Consider the following 18504-nt stretch of genomic DNA (forward strand, 5'->3'; position numbering starts at 1 on the left):
GGAGGAGGGCAGGAGGGGTTCAGTCGGAGAAGTACTAAAGAGCAAATTTAGAGCGGAGCACAGTGTTCGTCAACAGTGACAAACTCATGGCAGGGCAGAGCTCCAAGTGTAAGGCTAAAGGAGTGAAGCTCCAATCGGCTTAAAAGAGTCCTTCACCCAGGGACAAGGGAGATTCTAGGGTCGTTGTGACCCTATAGGCAAAAATTCCTTGGGGAACCCTCGAAACCAGAGTTCTTCACCATTATGTTCTCAAATACAAATGCTGCTTACAGACCTCGGCAATGGCTAACGCTAACACCATGCCCTCCAGATCTAAAGACCTAACGGCATGGGGCCCCCAAGCAGTTGCCTGTTGGGCTGTAGTCGAGTCCACCTTTGTCAAGTCCAAGTCCTAGTGGTCTCCAAGTCCAAGACCAGGACCAGTGGAGACCGAGTCAAGACCGAGTCAGAAAAAAAAGAATCATATTCGGTTTTGTTTTGAAGGAGGAAGTTACTTTTGTAGTGCCAGACTCGCTCGAGACCAACTATTTGGCGAATCCAATGGTCGACTCCGAGACAAGTCTGAGTCCAAGACAAGTCAGAGACCATAGAAAAACGGCTTGAGTCCAGACCAAAGTCCTACAGACCTGGTTTCACCTGTCTCTGTTTTGTTGCTAATGTTAGCGGCTAACATCAATCCTAACCAACCAAGTGTAAGTGTAACAGAGATAGAGAGATAATTTGCTGCAATCTTTGAGGGATCACAAAAAAAACTGAAAATGAGGCTGACGTGTTCCGGCCGGGGGCTCGATGACATTACTTCACCCGAGAGCATGAGACAGGAGCCAGGAAACCTGCGACTGGTGCCAGGGAGTCTTCAGGGGATACATGAGATGAGACCTCTGCAAATGAGAGAGAGAGATAGAGAGAGAGAGAGACTAAAAGAGACTCTTTAGAACACAATCCTAAACACAGATAACCACACAAACAGAATCACAAGGGTGAAGTGGAAGGTAGGAGGGTTGATAGCAATTTTAGTTGTAGATTCAGTTGTATTAAGGGATCAGCCACCATTTTATTTAGTGCTATTAGTACGTATGTCCTTTCACAGTCTATGTGGATGTCTCCTGAAGAGATGACAAAATAACAGCCATAGCTAGATAATGCATTTCCTGGAAAGAAGTTGCTGACCAATCGCAATAGGAAAGCTGTAAAAGAAAAGTAAAAAAAAAAAAAAAAAAAAAAAAAAAAATACATATTTAGAGCTTCAAAAGCCTGCCTTATGTTACCATCTGACTGCTTTTATTTTGAAAGTCTACTACTCCAAAGCCAACTCCAGAGACCCCAGAGCTCCTGTTTTACGGACTCTTATTCTGTGTGCTGGGGGGAGGTCTGCCCAACATTAGCTAATGCAAACTTCACATAACTATTAGTGTATAGCTGGCGTTGTCTTGAAGTTTAATGACTTTATAATTCTTGTCAAATGCAGTAGGTCTGCTTTAAAGGACAAATATGTCCAAATTATTGACTCCTTTTATGCCGATTTCCACTTACAGAGCTCACGCCAACTGTACATACAATAGCTTTTTTATTCATCCATATCTCTCATATTTGCCGCTCATGCTGACCACTATTCAGTTGAGTGCCAAAAGACTTATTGGGTTCAAAGTCTTATCATCCCTAACAATCCTAATTATTAAAACCAAAAAGGAAAATTGTATGATATGCTGTTTTTCTAACAGAATGCAATGTTATTTCTTAATAACTCATACTGCTAGAATGATTACAGGCTGCTTTGAATAGATCAGACATTAGACTAAAAAAGACAAAAAGCATCAGTAGATTGAGTCTCGCATTGCCAGACCTTCCTCCACAGCTCTGTGGAAGAGGGTCTGGTTAGTCCACAAAGCATTCCTGGATGGGAGAAAAACCTGCTCTGGTTTATTGGCATTTCTTTTAACCAATCACAATCGCCATGGGTGGTGCAAAGCGCCGGTCAGAGCCACGGGGGATCGGCAAAATAGCCTCGGGAAGAAACTTGTTTTGGTGGGACGGGTGTACGTTCGCTGGTCAAAAGTTTTAGCCGTGCACCAGAAAACTCAGTTTGGACAGATAGTCTAGCTCAGCGGCTTTCAATAGGTGAGGCGCGGTCAAGGCTGCAGGTGGAGGATGACTTGAGTTTATTTCTCTCAGCAGTGCCGCCTCATCAAACACCTCTGCCGGGGCTTTAGCCCCGAATGTCTTGAGTGTATCCCCGAATGTATTTTGAAAGATGACAGACAAATGTGAAAGCGGACGTTGCTTAGCGTCCACGCTTGCAGTAAAAAGCAGTGCAGCTTCAGGTCTATGTATACGCTCTGCTGTCGCCATGCTGCGGCGGATGTGTGGCGTTTGAGCTCCGTGGATTTCTGCCGTCGTTTCGGTTCTCCACTTCTGATGTAGAGCACCGAACAGAGACCCAAACGGGCTCTGAGTCTGCCAGAAGGTCTGAGATCTACCGTCTCAGCAGAGCAATCACGCATTCCACAGCAGGCTATGGTGCATGTATATTAGCGCAGGTTACAATACTTTCTGAAACGTAGTGACTTTATTCTTGTAAAAAGAAAGCGGAAGGTGACGGACATCCGGCCGAAAATGAGGGACATCAGGTGGAATTTCTGGTGGCACCTGAACAATCGTTCTAGACTAGTCTATAGTCTATAGACAAGTCAACTAGTCTAGTATATAGACAACAAGCACACTCTTTTGTCACAATGACACATGCAGTGTGTTCAGCAGAGAGAACAGTGTGTCAGGGTTTCAGAAGTTCATGGAGTAAAGTGTGTCAGTACATCGTTTAAAGCAAACAACAACAAAACCCCACTTAACATATTTTTATTGTTGTATCACTGTCTTTTGCCTTTTTACATGGAAAGTTAGTGAGTGTTCATTTCAGGAGGGCTACAGTATATAATGCATCAAACGTAGGTCCAGTGCAAAACATAAACAAAACAAAGTAACAATTTTATAATGGTAAAGAAATGAAATGGTCAAAGGGGAATATATATTCTTAAATATATATATATATATATCTATATAATTGATATCTTTAGAATGTACAACTTATAAGCACACAATTGTCCTGTGTTATAAAAAAATCCGCCATATCGCAAGCAGTGTCTTTTCTTAAGAGTTGGGGTACTATCAAGAACGGCCACAAAATACTGACAGTAATAATAAACTGTTGGCTACATCTAGACTTTTGGGAAATATCACTCATCAACAGACAATACCAATCTGGTGTATACCACTAACGGCCTATTGGTGCTTTAAAATGAGCGATATCAGGAAGATTTATTTGGTCAATGGACAAAATCAAGGTAGAAATCTACACCTTAACAGGAGATGATTACTGTCTCTCTCCTTCACATCATCACTTCCTCATCCTTCTTCTCCTCATTCTCAATCCACATGTGCAGTTTGGAGCCCTCTGTTGAAATGCTGGCCCCATTAATGGCTCCGTTAGCAGGTTCAATATTGCTTTCAACAAGATATTTTCCATCGTAGCCTACGACAAAAAAAACTTTAAAAATGAAATAAAAAGCAACATTAATTTTCCTTCTATTAACCGACACTCGACTCGATCCACTAACTACCTCCTCTATCTCTATCCTTCCTTCCCTTGCAGACTGAATTCCTGCATTCTGAACACCGGTTCCCATCTACAGCACACTTTCTCGCACTAACACAACTTTGTTGAGAACTGCACAGTTCATCCACAGGCTGGAAAAGAACTGTAGCGCAACACAAAGCAACTTTTGGAACACATTCTTCCTCTACTTAATACGCAACAAAACACACCATTGATCCCTTTAACATATTCAGCGCATTTGTATCTACAGCCTTACTCTGTCTGCTGTGCCCAGTGGCTAAAAGGTAGCTAATTTTTATCAAACTTCAGATAGATATTGCTGTGTAACTGGCATTACAGTCAGTTCACTAACTTTATAACTCTGGTGCTTATTATGCGGTTTGTCTTGTAGCCACAGTTTAAAAACTAAAACAGCAAGCAGGTATGAACAGAGTCCACGGCCCCTTAGCGCAACTTGCCCCCAGTGGACCGTGTAGTCTTTTACAATGAGGTTCCACCAACTCTTCATGCAATATTTCATACAGAATTGACTCACAGTTTAGGTGATGTTTGAAAAAGTAGGTTTCACATGTTGCAATTTGGTTAAAAATAAATGGCCAAATGACGCCAAATTTGGTACAGAGCCTCACTTGGGCATAGGGAAGAAGTGTGTTGAGTAATGACACGCAATTGTTGCATTGTGGGTTCCCGGCTCCTTGGGCTTGGACCCCTAAAAAAAAGTTACAGTCTTGCTTTAAGTGAGTCTTGTGCAAAAAACTGCTTTGTGTTTTTCTGCATCGTGCTTCATCCCACTGTAACAATCACCAAAAAACAGGGTCTGGGTCAAATCTGTGGTCTGTTTAAAAGACTCTTAATACTCTTAAATTAGTAAATGTCTCTTTATATAAAAAAAAAAGAAAGTGTATTCTGAAAGGTGTGGTCAAAAAAAAATAAAAATAAAAAATGTCTTCCTGGACTAAAGGAAAAGTCCTTCTTGGGGGGTGAATGGAGAGAGACAATGGAAAGTTATAGAGAGAACAATACATGGGGCAAAGAGCAATAGGATGGTAAAAGATGTTAGAGAGAGCAAGGGAAAAGCAGATTGGTAGAGAAGAGAGAGTTGAGCACAAGACGCAGAGGCAATAAAAGGCAGCGTTGAGAAGAGTTCTGTTGAGAAAATGAGAGGAAAAGAGTTGGTGGGAGAGTTGTACGTCCCCCCGCGGGCCTGAAACAGAATCTTTCATCATCGAAACCGGTGGAAGGTGTAGGAGGATGAGCACGGCATCGCTCTCTCTCTCTCATTAGTGTGGCTGGACCCAACGTGCAGGCAAGACCGAGAAGTTTGTTTCTACTAACTCCCACAAATGTCCTCATTGTGTCTCCAAACTGTGGCTTTAGATGGCAAATAGTAACCCACATATATATAACACATCATTAGGTGTGACACTGGCTCTGGATAGCTTGTAGCACAACTGATTCCTATGTTGTTTCTTAAAAGCAGGATGAAGAACAATGCAGATAAAACAAGACGTTGAATGGAACATTGGCACATTTAGAGTTATGGCTTTTAAATGGAACAATATGGAAAATGCATTTTCCTCAGAAACCTTTTGTACTGAGCTATAACTCAACAGTATAAGGACGGCAACCTGTTTACTATTAATAAAATATACTATATATACTTTCATGTATCACTAATAACAAGAATATCTTTAGAGATTTGCCAAATTATAACTCATCTGATCGCGGTATAATTGCATACTAACGATAAAGCAGTGGTTCTCAAAGATTTACATTATTGCTTTGAAAAAGTAGGGACATGAAATCAAACTGTGACGACATTCTGACAAACTCTCACTTTGCTTTATTATGAGAGAAATAAAGAGTTAATTAAAAGGCAGATTAAGAATAAACTAATTTTTTTAGTTTGTGCTCACTTTCAGCATGTGTACTGTTGATGAGCAGACATCTGTGACGGTGTTGTTAGCGACTGTACAAAGTTTGTGTAAATGTAAGGTGGAGCTGGACAAGCTGAACCCAGGATGGAACCACTGTGGTTGTTTAGGACTAGTTTTGGTCTGGTCTCCTGACCTGTCTGGCCTCTACTAATGGCCGGGTCTTGCTCAGGGATCCGGCCTAACCAAGCTGTACCGCTGAACAGAACTGGTTGCAGCTAACCGCAAGCTAGCCCAGTGCCTGATTCAAAATGTGTGTCATTCACATATACAGTAGTATACAGGGTTGTGTCGTACTTGTTTTTGTCATATAATATTCTTATGTGTTACTGTACACAGCGAAGCAAGTGTGTACAAAGTGAAAAAGTGAATTTGTTGCTGCTAGCCAAACCTCTACTATCTTAGCCATTTATTAGCTAGCAATGCTAACTACAAACTTCATTGCAAGCTAGCTCGCTTGGTCCTTAAGTGTTCAGCCCCTGAGAGCAAGCAAATAATGCATCTGTTAGCCTGTGAAGATAGGTTTACACTCTTGGAGGCAATACCCATGAGCTGTTAACTAGCAATCTGGTCTGGCGTCTGTTTCACACCAAAACAAACAAATATGAAATTTGGTAACAACTTAGCATTGAGACGGTCATTATCGGAGAGTTCATTTTCCAGTTTTAAAATATTCTCACAGAACCAGCTGCAATATTTATACTGTATCAAGTCCATAATAAAAACTCAAAGTATCACCGAATATAAAACATTTGGCGCACATTTTTGATATTCAACATTCAAGAGTAAATATAATATAGAGGATGATGACGTTAGCCGTTTGAGCAAAATCTGATGGAGAAAATGGTAGAGGCTGATGAAAATGGATCAGAAATAGACAATTCACATTTGAAAGTAACAATTATTTCTTCACTGCAGCCCTGTCTAAAGCGTGTACATACTTCTATGTGTAAGTAATTAAATATATGAACACTAGCAACTTTTAATTGCATATTATTTTGTTCTGATTTATCGATTTTATAAGCTCCTGGGAGATCTTTCAGGCCTTTGCTGGATGGGTTGGTCTATCTTTTGTTCGGTATATAATATACGTTCCACTCTAAGGAACTTTGGAAATATAAAAGATCTTTTCAAATCAAATAGGTTAGTTGTGACTTATCTTCCATATTTAGATTCAAGAAAGCCAATATATCAAAGCATTCATCTTTGGTTTTCTTGCCTTGAAGCTCATTGTTTAAATGACAAAAATATCAGAGAAAATACTAGACAAGCCCAGCCCACTGCATCTCATCATATCTGGGCGAGAAAAAAAAAATCTCAAGATTACCCATCAAATAACAGGTGTGCGTCCTATGTTGGGTAGTGTAAGAAATACTGATCCAATGCCAATGGCTGTCAGTGAAATCTTCAATACTGACTACAGAATGGCTTTAAACGTTTCCACTTTGAAACATCATTTCCAAAGGAGGATATAATACAGAAAACATGTGCAAGGTGGCCATCGTGCAAAGAGCCTGACTTCTGCACGTTGGTCAACCACAAAACAGAATTCACCTGATACATTATTGGATCTTGAACACATCGACCAGGAGCCTTCAAGTTCACTGTCAGTAGCTTGTGTTCATGTTCACATGGAAACAACATGTATGAACTCTGTTCTGGGATGGGGTTTCACATTCATAAGCCTATAATTATGTACACATACATAAGGATGGCTTGTCAATTATAAAATATTTAGAAAACAGTCCATCTTAGAAGAATATGTACACCCTAAGGTCTAAACTTGTTACTGTGGAATTGTTTTGCATTTCTACTTAAAAGGTACAAGACTCTTGAGGTACTAGAAATAATGAGACTAAAAATGACATGGTAAAGATCTGTGGTGGACGGAATGCTTAAAACTGTGACCAAAGTGAGGTAATGTACTGACTGTAATGTATAAGACTGTTACAAAAGAAACTGCTCACATCATTTTAATACAAAGTGTGCAATGCAGCAAGAGATAATTGTTGCCTTATTGGCGACTAATTTCAGCCTAGGCAGAGAGCTGATAATAAGGAATGGCCTAATGAATAGTCTAAAGTGATGTAACTGTCTTCATGACAATAACTCATTTCTGACGTTTCCCCTTATTAAAAGGTTCAGATGGACAATATATTTACAGCTATGATACAGTTAAACATAACAGACTGGCTCTATGCTGTGTGGGCTGCTATACTGACTTACTGTCACTCTCAGACAACAAAAAGGAAAATCTTCCTTAAATCATATAGCATTTGATACTGCATTATATAATACTGTCTACTAAGATGATATGGAAATAAAAAGAATAAGGATTCAGTACAGTATTTGACCAATTTGTTGGGTGCTTGATATGCTAATAGCACTGAAGAAGAAGAAGAAGAAGAAGAAACTACTAAAAGCCTTCATAAAAACACTGCGGTATTGGAGACACGGCCGGTTCATGGATCTGGAAATTCCAGATCAGTGAACCGCCAGAAAATCAAGAAAAAAATGGCAGTAGCGACAACATGCAGTGACATACAGTTCTTGTCCTACTTAGTCCACATTCTGGCCCCAACCCAGTCTTTTTAAATGCCCGGATGACAGAATCCATGGAATGAAGGATTTCTGTTTTTTTCTCCCCTGTTCTGCCCCAGCAGAATAACTATCCAAGACTTCATCGGACCAAAAGGAAGCAGTTACTCCAGTAATACACCAGGCATTGTTGAAGCAAATATGAGTGAACGACTGATATCACATAATTAGCTGAGTAACTTAAAGGACGGAATCCTTCAAAGGAAGAGAAAAAAAAACGGTTAACTGATCCAGGAGAGATGACTGTGGAACAAACTGAACAGACTGCTGTGGTCTCCGGCGCTGACAGATCTTAGGAAGGAAGGGATTTTGAGGCCAGATGTTCACTGATGATCAGGTGTTTATTAGATTTTTCCGCAACACTGGCGCACCGATGTTAGGGTTGTCCGGCAGCTGAATTCTCGCGACAACACAAGATCCTGTTAGAATCACCCAAAAAATCTGTCTTGTCAGGCTTCATGTAATGCGTTTGTGTCGGAGATACCAGCTTACCGAACCAATCAGCGTCCGGTGAGGAGCAGGGCAGCTACGGGCGTGGTTTAGGGGGGTGTGTGTGACACCCGCGACTGTTCAGTCAAAACAACAGTGGCGGACGTGATAGACAGATGGTTCATCCAATCAGCTGTCAGGTATTCTTGTGAAAGAGCATGCCCTTTTCCAAACAGTTTCCAATTACACTTCTCAGATAGCTCTTTGTTGACCAACGAATCTGGTGCATCAGGACAGCGGTGATGGTTTTCAGCCTGAATCTCACGAGGAAAAGGCTCCAGCTAACTATGGAGTGCAGACATAAGGAAATGCTCTGTGTTCTTTTCACAGCCGAAGAAGTGATTATTCAGGCTTCAGCATTCATGGAGGGATGCATTCAAGCAGCATTTCACTGCCGCCGGAGTTATAATCAACTGTTGATCCATGTACATTTACATAAAACAACTAGACAAGACCGGAATATGAAGTTGATCTTTGTATGGTGTCCATTATCCATGGAGATGAGTTATATAAAAAGGCAGTGATATAAAAAGGCATCCCCAGGCAAACCCAGAGCAATAAAGGCAGACACCACCTGCTGGTCCCAGAGGGGACCCGTTAACCCCTCGTTACCAGTTAAACAGCGAGTTCTGTCCAAGAGTCATGAAGTAAATCTGACTGCTGCCTCCGGACTGGACCGAGGCAAAGAAGACCTGGAACGGGAGACAGACTCAGGTTTAGGAATTACGCTACAGGATTACAATATTTTTAATACATCTTACTGTGTTGTAGATTTAAGCAGATAATCTAAATAGGCTTGAAATGGTACCTTGTCATTTCTTTCACAGAGGAACTTGAGCTTCTGGGCCTTCTTGTGCATGAAAACTCCCTCCAGGTTCCCTGTGTTGGCTGACCTCAGCTCTATGGCCTTTTCTCCCCAACCCATCACCTGGTTGGACTGAAGGTAGGCTGGAGGGAGGGAGGGAGAGACAGAGAGAGACAGAGAGAGAATTAGGCACACCTGAATCCCCTCCTCCAGAATCCTATTTAAGATGGCTGGGGTTGTCCATTTTCTCTCTCAGTCTACACAGCCAGCAGGGTTTGTTTTTGGGTTTAGGTTGTCTTTTCGGTTCTGTTTTGCTTTCCACATACTCACCTTTACACCCAGAACACTCACTACACCACAGATCCATGTGCTATTCTATTTTGAAGTAATATTTAATTTGTGTTAAATAAAATGGTTTTAATTTAATACTGTGGTCTGCCTTATTTTGTCGACAACTGTGACCTGATTCATCCCAGCATACACACACACATAGTGCGTCTCAGTATCTTTGTGGGGACCCGTCATTGACATAATGCATTCCCTAGCCCCTTACCCTAATCTTAACCATCTCAACTAAATGCCTAACCTTCACCCTTACCCTCACCCTAACCATAATCTAATTAACCCTAATCCTAAAACCAAGTCTTAACCCTCAAACAGCCCTTTCAAGTTGTGGGGTCCAGCATTTTGGCAAAATATTCTCAATTCCCGGTTTTTTGGACCCCACGAATGTAGTTAAACAAGAACATACACAGGCACTCAGACACACACACAGGCGCACTCAGACACACACACAGGCGCACACACACACACACACAGGCGCACACACACACACAAACACACACTAATTTTTAGCCCACCTTGCCCCAAATCTGCCTCCACAGAATCTGGTTCAGGGTTAGATCTCAGGCCTAATAACAAATGCGGATCTACAATCACTAGGTCCGACACTAGGAACTTAGGAGTATGATGCAGATCTTGAAATGATGTGTGCGTGAGGGAAGCTCACCGACAGATGCAGGCATCTCCCCCCACTGCAGCACCGTATCCTTGGTGATGCGGCCGTAGGTGTCGATGTAGACGCCCTCGTCTTCGTAGCAAACCAGAACCTCTGTTCCAGCGCTGTTTGGCAAGATGATGATGGCATGGGGACGAATGGAGCCCTGGATCTATAAACAAACGCACACAAACACAATGCAGTCTATTGAACAAAGCCATGAACAAAACTATTCAAGTTATACACATATATAATACAAACATATACAATACAAACTCTGAGATCCAACAGCATTCTGCCAATGACTTTCACTTGTAGAACCAAATTATGAGGTTACATTTTTAGATCACAACCATTACAACCAACCAAAGTTGTAAGACAGTCAAAGGTACAAGACTACAGAAAAAAACATGTCCTAATAATAAAAAAATAAAAAAAAACAGTTCAGAGAAGGACAGATGACATTTTCCTAAAATGCAATGAGTTACACTTTTCTGAGAAAAAAGATGATGGGGATATTATTTCATAGATATAAATGGTATAAGAATTCCCAGCATGAAGCACAAAGGTCATTTCAATATAAAATTCACTGGCATTGTGTAGAAGGTGACTAAAACTCTCCTGCTGCTAATCTATTATTAGGAAACACCAAGTATTTTGCATGACAGCACTTCTGCAACAATCATTTGACAGAAATGCCATCAAGGTACCACTATCTAAGTTGATGTTTATAAAACCAGTACCAGAAACATGCATCTACCAGCCCGAAAACATTTATCTTACCAGTTCAGAAGCATTTATCTAGCCTAACCAAAACACCAAATGAAAATATGTATCTCACAACAGCTCACATCTAAACAGGGTCAGCTGCATACGTTACCAGAGTGTGAGCCACCACAATCCTGAGCACCAGAACAGGCATCCACAGACGCAACGCAAACCTGATCCTCTGCCTCGGAATCAGCATTGTTTGCAGGAAACAGTGAACGATGCCTGTGTGTGCTTGTGTGTGTCTTTAAGTGGGTGACTGGTGCATGTTGTGTGAGTGAGTGATTGATTGTGGCTGAGGTTTGTGAATAGGTGAATTGCGTTTAGCAGTGATAAAGAAACATAAATCAGTGTTTTAAGTGAATATGAATTTCTGTTGATGCAGCTGTGTGTGTAGGAAGGAGCGCACATAAGAAGAGGCGTGTGTGTGTGTGTGTGTGTTTGTGTGTCTTTCAGAGTATAGATATACAGCTACGAAGAACGCCTGGGCGTGTGAAGGGTCCTCAGGAGTACTTACAGAAAGTGAACTACGAGGATGTCTGAGAGAGTGTGTGTGTGTGTGTGTGAGTAAGAAAGAGTGTTGAAAGCTTGACTTTAGATGTAAGAGAGAAAAGGAAAAAGGGAAAAGAAGCAAGTCGGCTGGAGAGCTGAAATGATCTCGCAGCAGCAGCAGTGTAAGGCACCGGTGTAGTGGGGAACTGAGCAAACTGGCTTAATATACTAGAGGAGAAGTGAAAAAAAAAAAAAAATTGCTCATATTTATAGAAAGTAGCACACAGTAAGGGTGGCTTGGGCAGAGTGTGTGTGTGTGTGTGTGTGTGTGTGTGTTCGAGTGAGAGAGAGAGAGAGAGAGAGGGAAGGTTGTTGAGAACATGACTGATAGCTGGAGACATGATGTTTCAATCATTCATGTTAATGGCATGGAATATTTCACAAAGAACTCCAAAGTGACACTTCCTCACTTTTCCTTAAAGACAGCGTCATAGAGGAGGTTGCCCTCCAAAATACACTCAATCGTGGAAAACTCCTCCCACCCACTCCAAATCACAGTGGTCAATCTGAGGAGCACCTTCAGTGACAGACTCAGACACCCATGATGCACCACAGAGTGCCACATTAGGTCATTCTTGCCTGTGGCCATCATTTCTCTGCACTTTTATTATGTTACCTTATACACTTATTGGCTTCTTCTTACTCACACTCTTATTTATGTCTTAAATTTGAATGGGCGCAAATTGTAACTAAACACTTTCCCTGAGACAATCAATAAAAATTCTCTTTCTGATCTAGTCAGCTGTAAGAATCACAATTAGTACATTGATGTAGTCTATACTGTCTATATATTGCATTTGCTTCTCACTCCAAACTTATATCAACAATTCAGTCACATTCAGTCACAAAAGTCATCAGATTGACCCCTATTTAGCTTACATTACATTAGCTTAATTGCCATACTATCACGACATTTTTGAAAGATAAGGAAAATCTTTAAAAAACTACTAATACTTTATTTATCAGGTATTTTTTTGGGATTAAATACACAGGCCTGGAATACACACACATGCACATAAAACCCATTAGACCATAGAAACTAGAGTAACCTTGTTAACCCTAACCCTCGCTGCAGCCACCCACTCAACACTCAAATGCTGGTTTATTCAATTTCACAGTATGAGAAAAAGAGAAGTGGTAAGTTAAAAATATTTTCTCACATCCTGAACCTCAAACCTCTCTAATTCTTTCTAAAAAAAAATCTGTAAATAGATGTCAGAATGTGAATATGACTCACCGGAGCCTACACAGCGGAATTTACATGCCTACATACAGAAGAGGAGAGAACAAAAATGACACGCTCCATCTCTGATTGTACCAGCAGTTGGCGATTTGTTCACATTTAAACACACATTCATCCGCACAAGCGTCATCATAATGCTTGGGAAATCAACGCTGCCATGTTTTGCTACCAAAATGCAGTGAACCCCATATTAAGGGGCTTGCTTATTATTTTGGAGACTTAACTGGATCAGTACCAGTACATCATCTCTCTCCGAAACAAAACAATACAAACAATATTACACACTTTCTCTCTAGTCTACCGTAAATGTAGGCTACTTTTAAAAATGCCATATTTTCCCTCTGGGCTAGTTGTGTGTTGGGTGACTTAGAATTACTTATTATATATTTAAGTACTTTAAGACTTTAATATTTTGTTAAATTGTAATCATTTGCAATAAAAAAACAACTATAAATGAGCCTTTATTTGCCATTTTTCAGTGTATCAAGAATTGGTTAGGATTTGGAAAGTAAAAGTAGCCAAGTAGGTACTTGTATCGGATAAAACCCAGCCGATACCCAAGCCTAGTCAGCATGCTAGCATACTCATTATGACAATGCTAATATGCTGATGTTTTCCATGTATAAAGTTGACCATTTTACTCCACCATCTTAGTTTAGGGTTTTAGCATGCTAACCTTTGCTATATACCACAACACACAAAGTACAACTGATGGTGATGGGAATGTTTTAGTTTTGCAGGTGTTTAGTAATAAACCAAAGTATTGGACACATTAAAAATGTGATTGATGATGGAACTAAAAAGGAAAGTGAAGGGGTCATCAAAGTCATCTCAGCCTCTTGAGGGAATTCCATGGCAATCCAAACAAATACGTATTCAAAATTCAAAAATAAACTCAACTTATAATGGTGTACAACTGTCAACAATATGTACTGAAGATCAGAATGCGCACGCTTGACCAATCTCTACAATTTTAAAAGGATAATGTCTGAATGGAAATGTGAACTTGAGTAACAACATTCTGCCGTCAAATAACCTGTATATGGGACAGAAAAGAGAGAGAGGTAGAAAGAGAGAGAGAGCAATGATAGCTTTTTAAATTTAGCAAAAAAAGAAGATAAAATGAGGAAGAAAACTCCTGAACAATGCCACACTGGATTGGACAGAGTGGGAAGAAAAGAAGAGAAGAATGGAAGAGGAGAGAGTTTGACAGCGATAGACTGAGTGGGAGGAGAGGGTTGGGGGGTGGCAAGAGGAAAACAAGAGAAATAAAGGAGAGCAATGACTGACATCTGCAGACCGTGAGTGGGAGGAAGAGGAGGAGGAGAAGTGGATCTTGAGAGATTGAGAGGAGTGAGGTGATATGGTTGAATAGGGAGATAACAGCTGATGATAGGAAGAGAAAGTCAAAGTCAAGTAAAATAGAGGGCTCCAGCTACAGCAAGAATAGTATCTATATCATGTGCAACCTCAGGGATCTCTAAATATGTAATATCACAGTTAGTATCCACGGGGTTTCTCTGCCATTATAAGGTTTAGGTGCAGCGTATTGGTCACCACCTAAGCTGAATGAATGGAAAGCATCAACTAAATGACTTTTTCTCAGATCTGATGATTGTAGTCGGTCCCCAGTCCACTTCTTTAGCAGGTTTTGAGTTTGCATATTACCTGCTCTAGCTTTTTCAACATTTTAGACACAGATATGGTAATAATGTTGGTACAGAATGACGATGACGAAAATGTTATGGTACGGTCCCTATTTGCTTTTTTATCACAGAAGGGATCGCCCTGCTTCTTAGCATTGCTTGCTAGTGGTATCTCCCCTAGCAGTTTCTCTTCACTGACTACGGACGAGCCAAAAAAAACCTCCTACGACTGCAACGGCCGCAGCTGATTGGACGAACGCGTCACGTGGGTCTGTCTGTTGCCGGATTTCAAAACCAACCAAGATGGCCGCTCCTCATTTGCAAACGCTTGACTGGATTCAACTTTATACAAATGAGGAGCAGGAAGCTCGAAGTCCCCACAACACTGCCAGAATGTATTACATGCCTGCTCCCATAGAAATAAATGGGCAACGTGGATTTGACGCTAACAATGGACCGTAGTATAAGTCTTCCACACACCCAGGAAAAAGACCTTCTCAAGATGCATTTTAGAGACCTAAATCCTTAAATCCTACTGGTGACGTTTCCCCAAGAAGTTAGCAGTCTTAAATTTGATCACAAGCTCTAATTAGAGTAAAACATAAAATTTAAACACTTGACTTTTTTTTTTAAACAGACAGACGAGACACCCATTCAAATGTATGGAGCAGAAAGAAAATGACAGACTCTTACATGTGTGGGCAGGTAGAGGTCGTAAGGTGTTCCAGAGTCCACATCGATGGCGTGGAAACCAGACAAGGAGCCGTAGATGACCTTTAACCTCTGGCCTTCCTCCACTGTCAGGTCAACAGACATTGGTTTTTGAGGCAGAGATCTGAATGACTGGGTAGACGTGAACACAAAACCACAGACATCACCAAAACCACTTACGGGTAGCAGGGAGTTACACTTCAATCTTTACATTTAAAGAGCCCCTATTATGCTTCATGTGGATTGTTCAAGATTGTTTTATGTGTTACTTGGTTTTTTGAGTTTGTAAAAAAAAAACATTTTACTCGCGCTTTCTCTTCCACAGACAGCAGTGTTTCTCAACTGCCTTAAAATGCTTTGCCCACATTCCTGTTTGACATAGTGATGTCACTGATTGAGAAAGCCAGCCCAGTTATTCATGTGTGCTTACAGTAGGTGCTGCCTAAGCAAGCACAACCTGCGCAGTGGCATGTTTGAATTTGGTTGACCAATCACAACAGAGTGGGCCAGCTGACCAATCAGAGCAGACTGGGCTTTTCAGGAAGGCGTGCCCAGAGTGTTTCAGACAGAGGAGCTGCAGCAATGGGTAGTATAAGAAACATATAAAATGTTTTTTGAACATCAAAACATGTCAAACCTATTCTAGTAGACCCGGAGAGTACAGATATGACGCTGAAAAGGAGTATAATAGAGGCTCTGTAATGACGCATTTTAAAAATAAACTGTGACGACAGTAACCTGACTGGAACTTCTGCATTAGTGACTAATCAGTGTGTGACTTTAACAATTTGAAGAGCAGTTGCATTTAAATAGGCATCCTAAGATAGTCATCCTATTACTTCCACAAGGTGGTATATTTTGGGCTTTTTCCTGAGGAGAGAGGGTTAAACTACGTAGAAGAAAAAGTAGCTCAGGCCACGAAGGACGCAAGAAATGGGACACAGCTCTGCTGAGAATGTGTGTGTGTGTACGACTCTCACAGCCTGGATGTGTCACGTCTACGTGTATGTGCATTTGTCTGGCTGTGGAAGTGAGCCTATTAGAATTTTTGATGTCAATGTCTATCAGTGTTTTGTCCCAGATGTGCAAATATGTGGCAAGGAAAGGAAAAGACAATGGAAGACAATACAGGTAACATGTTGGTGGTGGTTTACCTACTGCTGAGATCCCAATTAAGAGTAAAACTGAAGGAATTAGAATACTATCTGAGCAAGTTGAATTGTACATGTAACTTGATATACTTAATAAGGATTTGTCTTCTCGGGCTCTTGGATGTTTGTATCACATTTCATGTCAATCCATCTAGTATTTCAAATATTTTACTGGTGAACTAAGTGTTGGACAAACACAGCAACAAGTCCAACATTGCCTTTCCTTGGGCCTTGCAGCTAGTGTAGCTAAAAGAGGATCACTGTAAGATGTATAACTTACACTACACTGTAGTATACAATATGTGTGTGACTGATTACACAGAGGATACATTTACTATTTTCTTTAAATGTTACCAACCTTGAAGGCCATGAATTTGTGGTAGGGTTTGGGGGCCCAGGCGTACACCTCCACGGCGTTCTTCAAAGCAATCACCAAGAACTTTATCTTATCGTAACGCACTGGAGAAATAAGATGGACAAAAGGCCGTAAGGAGGTAATCGCTGACTGCACATGTGGTTCTCAAAGACGTCTAATGAAACAAAACTTTTTGCAAACACTTTGTCTTGTATGTAGCTTGGAAGAGATTGTTGGTAGGGCTGGGACGGTATGGATTTTTTCTTGCCAAAAGCAAGAAATTCCTCAGGTATTGCGGTGTACCGCAACCCCTTTTACGAGAGTAGCGTAAGTTAGAGCGAGAATGGCAGGATGACTTAAGTGAGTGATGTCAGTGCCCGTGTGGTTACGTAAGGAGAGCGAGCGGTAACGGAGAGTAGCGTATGAGTGCAGCTGTGAGGAAAAGCGAGAGGAAAAAGACATGGCAAAGTTGATAAAGTGAGTTCTAGCAGCTTAACAGACAGAGAGCAGAGAGGGCAACTCAGCACATCGCTAGTCTGTTGCTCTCTCTATTTACATTGGCTTGCAAGCCGCTCTGTTTTAGGCTATAAAACATCCATGCAGGTTGAAATTTAACAGAAGGAAACCCGGCTAGCTGCTAGGCTAATATGCAATGGTAAACACTGCAGCTGTAATGTTTATCTGTCTACCTCAGCTGAATGACTTTGCCTTTCTTACTGTAATACACAGTAGGAAAGGCAAATACATTTCTCCAATAAAGGACATTACACAGGTACTCTCACATATAGGCCTAATAGTCAACACAAATGCAATGTTATTATGTGTCATGGAACATTGCGCTCCCCAACTTGCAAAAGGTCGGATTTGCTCCATCTTTTGATGATAAGCTTGGTTCAGAAAACCTTAAATCCATGTAAGACACAATGTCATCAGACACAATCCATGTCATTAGAATCAATGAATCCATGTCATTAGAAACAATGTGCGCACGTGCAGGCCAATGTTTTTTTGCAGTGATGACGGTGACGAGCTCAGACCCGCGGTATGCGTCACGTGATGTGGTAACCGTCTCAGCCCTAATTTTAGGCCTACCATTCAATGTGCCCTTTGCAGGATGTACTTACCCACTTTATAGTGTACACAGCCTTCTAGATCCCCTACTGAAGTCCAACCCTGTCTCTTCTCCACCTCTGGGTCATTGTGCAGAATTTTATTCCTTAACCAGGATAGATAGTACAGACGGAGCTTGTTCTTTTTACCTACAGACAAACCAAGAGAGAGAGAGAAAGAGAGAGAGAGAGAGAGAGAGAGAGAAGGGGATGGAGACAATGGTGATGGTGAATGCTGTTCAAATTAAACTTGACAGAGTCATCGTGAAAAGAAAGCAATGCCCTCCTTCCTATTTATCCAGTTACATGCAGTTGTACAAAATACATACAGCATTGACGGTGACAGGAAGTTGTTCATTCCTCAGTGTCTTGCCCAGATCCACCCGCTTGGGTTGAGACTGAAAGTATGTATTAATGCCGCTAATATTTAATTCGTCAACTGCGTGCTCAACATTAAGAATCTAAAATGTCGCCACACTGCTTGTTCTGCCGACATTAGCATTGGCAAAGCCAGCAAATTATGGGAGTCAAAGGGA

The 18504-nt window shown here is 41.1% G+C and overlaps 1 protein-coding gene and 1 long non-coding RNA gene across 4 annotated transcripts in view; both read right to left on the reverse strand.

The window, feature by feature from the left end:
• Positions 1 to 9085, reverse strand: part of LOC117951422 — a 15544-nt gene extending 6459 nt beyond the window's left edge. Inside the window, exons 1-2 of the long non-coding RNA XR_004658186.1 lie at positions 5581 to 9085; positions 3608 to 3614 (exon numbers count right to left, since the gene is read on the reverse strand). This is a non-coding gene — a long non-coding RNA (uncharacterized LOC117951422). The remainder of the gene's footprint in view (positions 1 to 3607; positions 3615 to 5580) is intronic.
• A 32-nt stretch (positions 9086 to 9117) lies between these two features.
• The window catches only part of si:zfos-2326c3.2 (misshapen-like kinase 1), a 72722-nt gene continuing 63335 nt past the window's right edge, over positions 9118 to 18504 (reverse strand). For all 3 annotated transcript variants that reach the window (XM_034883097.1, XM_034883098.1, XM_034883096.1), the window contains 6 exons: positions 17984 to 18118; positions 16863 to 16963; positions 15336 to 15485; positions 10446 to 10605; positions 9440 to 9579; positions 9118 to 9323 (listed from right to left, as the gene is read on the reverse strand). In XM_034883097.1, the coding sequence (XP_034738988.1) occupies positions 9240 to 9323; positions 9440 to 9579; positions 10446 to 10605; positions 15336 to 15485; positions 16863 to 16963; positions 17984 to 18118 (770 nt within the window). In that variant the 3' untranslated portion in view covers positions 9118 to 9239. The remainder of the gene's footprint in view (positions 9324 to 9439; positions 9580 to 10445; positions 10606 to 15335; positions 15486 to 16862; positions 16964 to 17983; positions 18119 to 18504) is intronic.

The sequence above is a fragment of the Etheostoma cragini genome, chromosome 10, assembly GCF_013103735.1.
Source record: "Etheostoma cragini isolate CJK2018 chromosome 10, CSU_Ecrag_1.0, whole genome shotgun sequence".
Classification (NCBI taxonomy): Eukaryota; Metazoa; Chordata; class Actinopteri; order Perciformes; family Percidae; genus Etheostoma; species Etheostoma cragini.